This window comes from Octopus bimaculoides, chromosome 10 (genome assembly GCF_001194135.2).
Source record: "Octopus bimaculoides isolate UCB-OBI-ISO-001 chromosome 10, ASM119413v2, whole genome shotgun sequence".
Classification (NCBI taxonomy): Eukaryota; Metazoa; Mollusca; class Cephalopoda; order Octopoda; family Octopodidae; genus Octopus; species Octopus bimaculoides.
The window spans coordinates 90,469,472-90,472,069 of NC_068990.1; the positions used below are offsets into that span (position 1 = coordinate 90,469,472).

General features: G+C 34.0%; 1 protein-coding gene across 1 annotated transcript in view; it reads right to left on the reverse strand.

The window, feature by feature from the left end:
* LOC106869419 (sarcoplasmic calcium-binding proteins I, III, and IV) overlaps positions 1 to 2,598 on the reverse strand; it is a 70,351-nt gene that overhangs the window by 8,322 nt on the left and 59,431 nt on the right. The window contains exon 6 of the mRNA XM_014915151.2: positions 127 to 224. Within this exon, the coding sequence (XP_014770637.1) occupies positions 127 to 224 (98 nt within the window). The remainder of the gene's footprint in view (positions 1 to 126; positions 225 to 2,598) is intronic.

A 2,598-nucleotide genomic window follows, 5' to 3' on the forward strand; every position in this document is an offset into this window, starting at 1 on the left:
TATATATATATATATATATATATATATATATCTGTATGTATGTATGCATATTCACAAGGAGAAAGAGGAAATCAGTAGTAAAAAAGACACTGATAAAAGATTATAAAAACACAAAATTGTACTTACATCAGAGAGAGTATCAAAAGCAGCCTCGCAGTCAGACTTGAGAATGCCGTAGGATGTGTACACGGTACTATACTCATGTCTATCAATAATATTGTCGCCTGTAATGAGATCAAAGGTTTTATGTGAGATTGATATGAAAAGATATCTTGGTAAGGAACATGTATCATTGATGCAAAACCAGATATGTGTACGAAACTACATATGAGCTATAGAATTGAATATCTTATGAATTTCAAGTTGTAGTGATGTGAAAAGGCTTTCACAAAAATATGAAATATATGTAAAATATCTTTTAATGAGTACAAATGCTTTTCAGTGACGTATATATATAGAGGGATGGTGAACGACTATGATGAGCGTATATTTTATGTACGATAACGCTCGAATATTGCAAACCATTAATGGGGGGGGGGGCACTCATTATGTGCAAATAGAATATAAAATTTAATTTTTCAATTAAAATTTTGACTGAGACATGGAAGTTTCAAAGGAAATCTCTTTCTGAGAAAATCCGAGGTGAGAGTTCGATGACGAGGCATCTCAATCATTTGTTAATCCTTCTTAGTGACCGATATTCCTAAACATACATATATATAAATACACACATGCACACACACGCACACGCGCACACACACATATATATATATATAAATGAATGTATGCATACATACATACACACATACATACACATAGGCATGCGTGCATGCATGCACACGCATTCATCACGCACAAATACAAATAAGTATGTTTTTAAGTTGGTTATCCATATGTATATGTGTGTGTGTGTGTGTGTGTGTGTGTGCGCGCGTGCGTGTCGCTGCGTGTCTTTCTCACTTATAAACAACGGCGGGAAAAAAGAAATACGGGCGTTTTAGGAGCGAAGTCTCTTGAGATATTTATTTTTCAATCGAATGAAGCGAAGCTACTCCCTTGTCACTCTCGCTTTCAGAATCGCAGTCGACCAGTGATTGTTTCGTCAGAAACCTGTAACCAATATGGCTATTGATCACCAATTCCAATATAATAAATAAATGTCGATCCATTCTCCACGAGACATTGGATTTGTACCTTAGGGACGAAACCCTCTTTCACTGATAGTAGTTTACAGCTGTTTGCACATTACCTATATAAAATAGAATATACTAAGTGAAAAGATGGCTGCTGCGTCCACCCTCAAATAACACAATTCAGTTCTTACAACGCTCTAAAACTTTTAGATAATAGAAGAAAAGAAGTCGTTTTGTGTAAGTTATCGATCTGTCCATCCAAACGTTTTCGTATTCATTATCGAAATTAAATCACTAACGACAGACCAGTCACTTGTAAATTTATTTATTTGAGCAGCCAATCGTTGCAAAGATGTCGGACATTAAAGCTAATACTTGAATATATTTTTTCTCAGAGATTCTTTAAGCCCCTCTTCTTTCTTGTTGTATTTTGTTCTTACTGTTCGCTGCTACCAGCGTCTTGATCTTATTTGGTTTTATTTGATTTTGATTTTATTTTCATATTGTTATCTCCGATAAGAATCTCACTTCTGTGTTATTTGTGTATTCCCGGACGGTGTTGCTTCGCATTATTATTATATATGTCTGTTCATACTTGATGGTGAAGAAATGATTTAATTCAATAATAAATACAGGACGGAGAACCAAAGAAACAGGAACGGCAGCAACAACTTCTCCATCAACAACCCCAACAAGAGCAGCAACAACAACAAAGGCAACAACAATTTAAAAGGAAAAGGGACAAAAAGAGCAATGGTGGCGACAGCAACAGCAGAACTAGACAACAAAAACAATATTAAGGTCAACAGCATCAAACAAACAAAATGAAAACACCAGCAGTGTACAAGCTGTCACCAAGAACCAGCGAAAGGTAAAAGTAGAAGCAAACGTAGTGAGACAATGAAGAGGCCTTCATTTGAAATCTAATCCAGATAGAAATTGTAGAAAATTCTCTTTTAAATGACCCTCAACCCAACAGAAACTCCAGATTGGATACCATTTACTAAGACTCGAGTTAATAACAGCATAACTGCAATACATTTTATGGATTCCAAATGTTTTAAAGAAGTAACACACTCTCATTGGAATATCATTATTACTTCATACTACACAAAAACTGCATATATATATATATATATATATATATATATAATCATAAATATATAATCATAAATATATAGGGATTGACAGTAACCTGCTTCTCCAACATACTGAGAATTCAGAAATAGCAGTCAAAGAACTACTGATTTCAAAACTACAAATTATTACTCCAGATTGATAGCGATATTTTTGATACACACAGAACAAAAAACAGTAGAGAAGAGTAAAAAAACCACCTGCCTTTAGTTAATTTAGTACGATCGTTTCACAGTTAAGAGTAAAGAATACTCTATTCTGATCTTCAGCTAAATATTCTAATAAATTTGTTAATGTCTAAATAACTCACGTTAATCTTGACCATGTG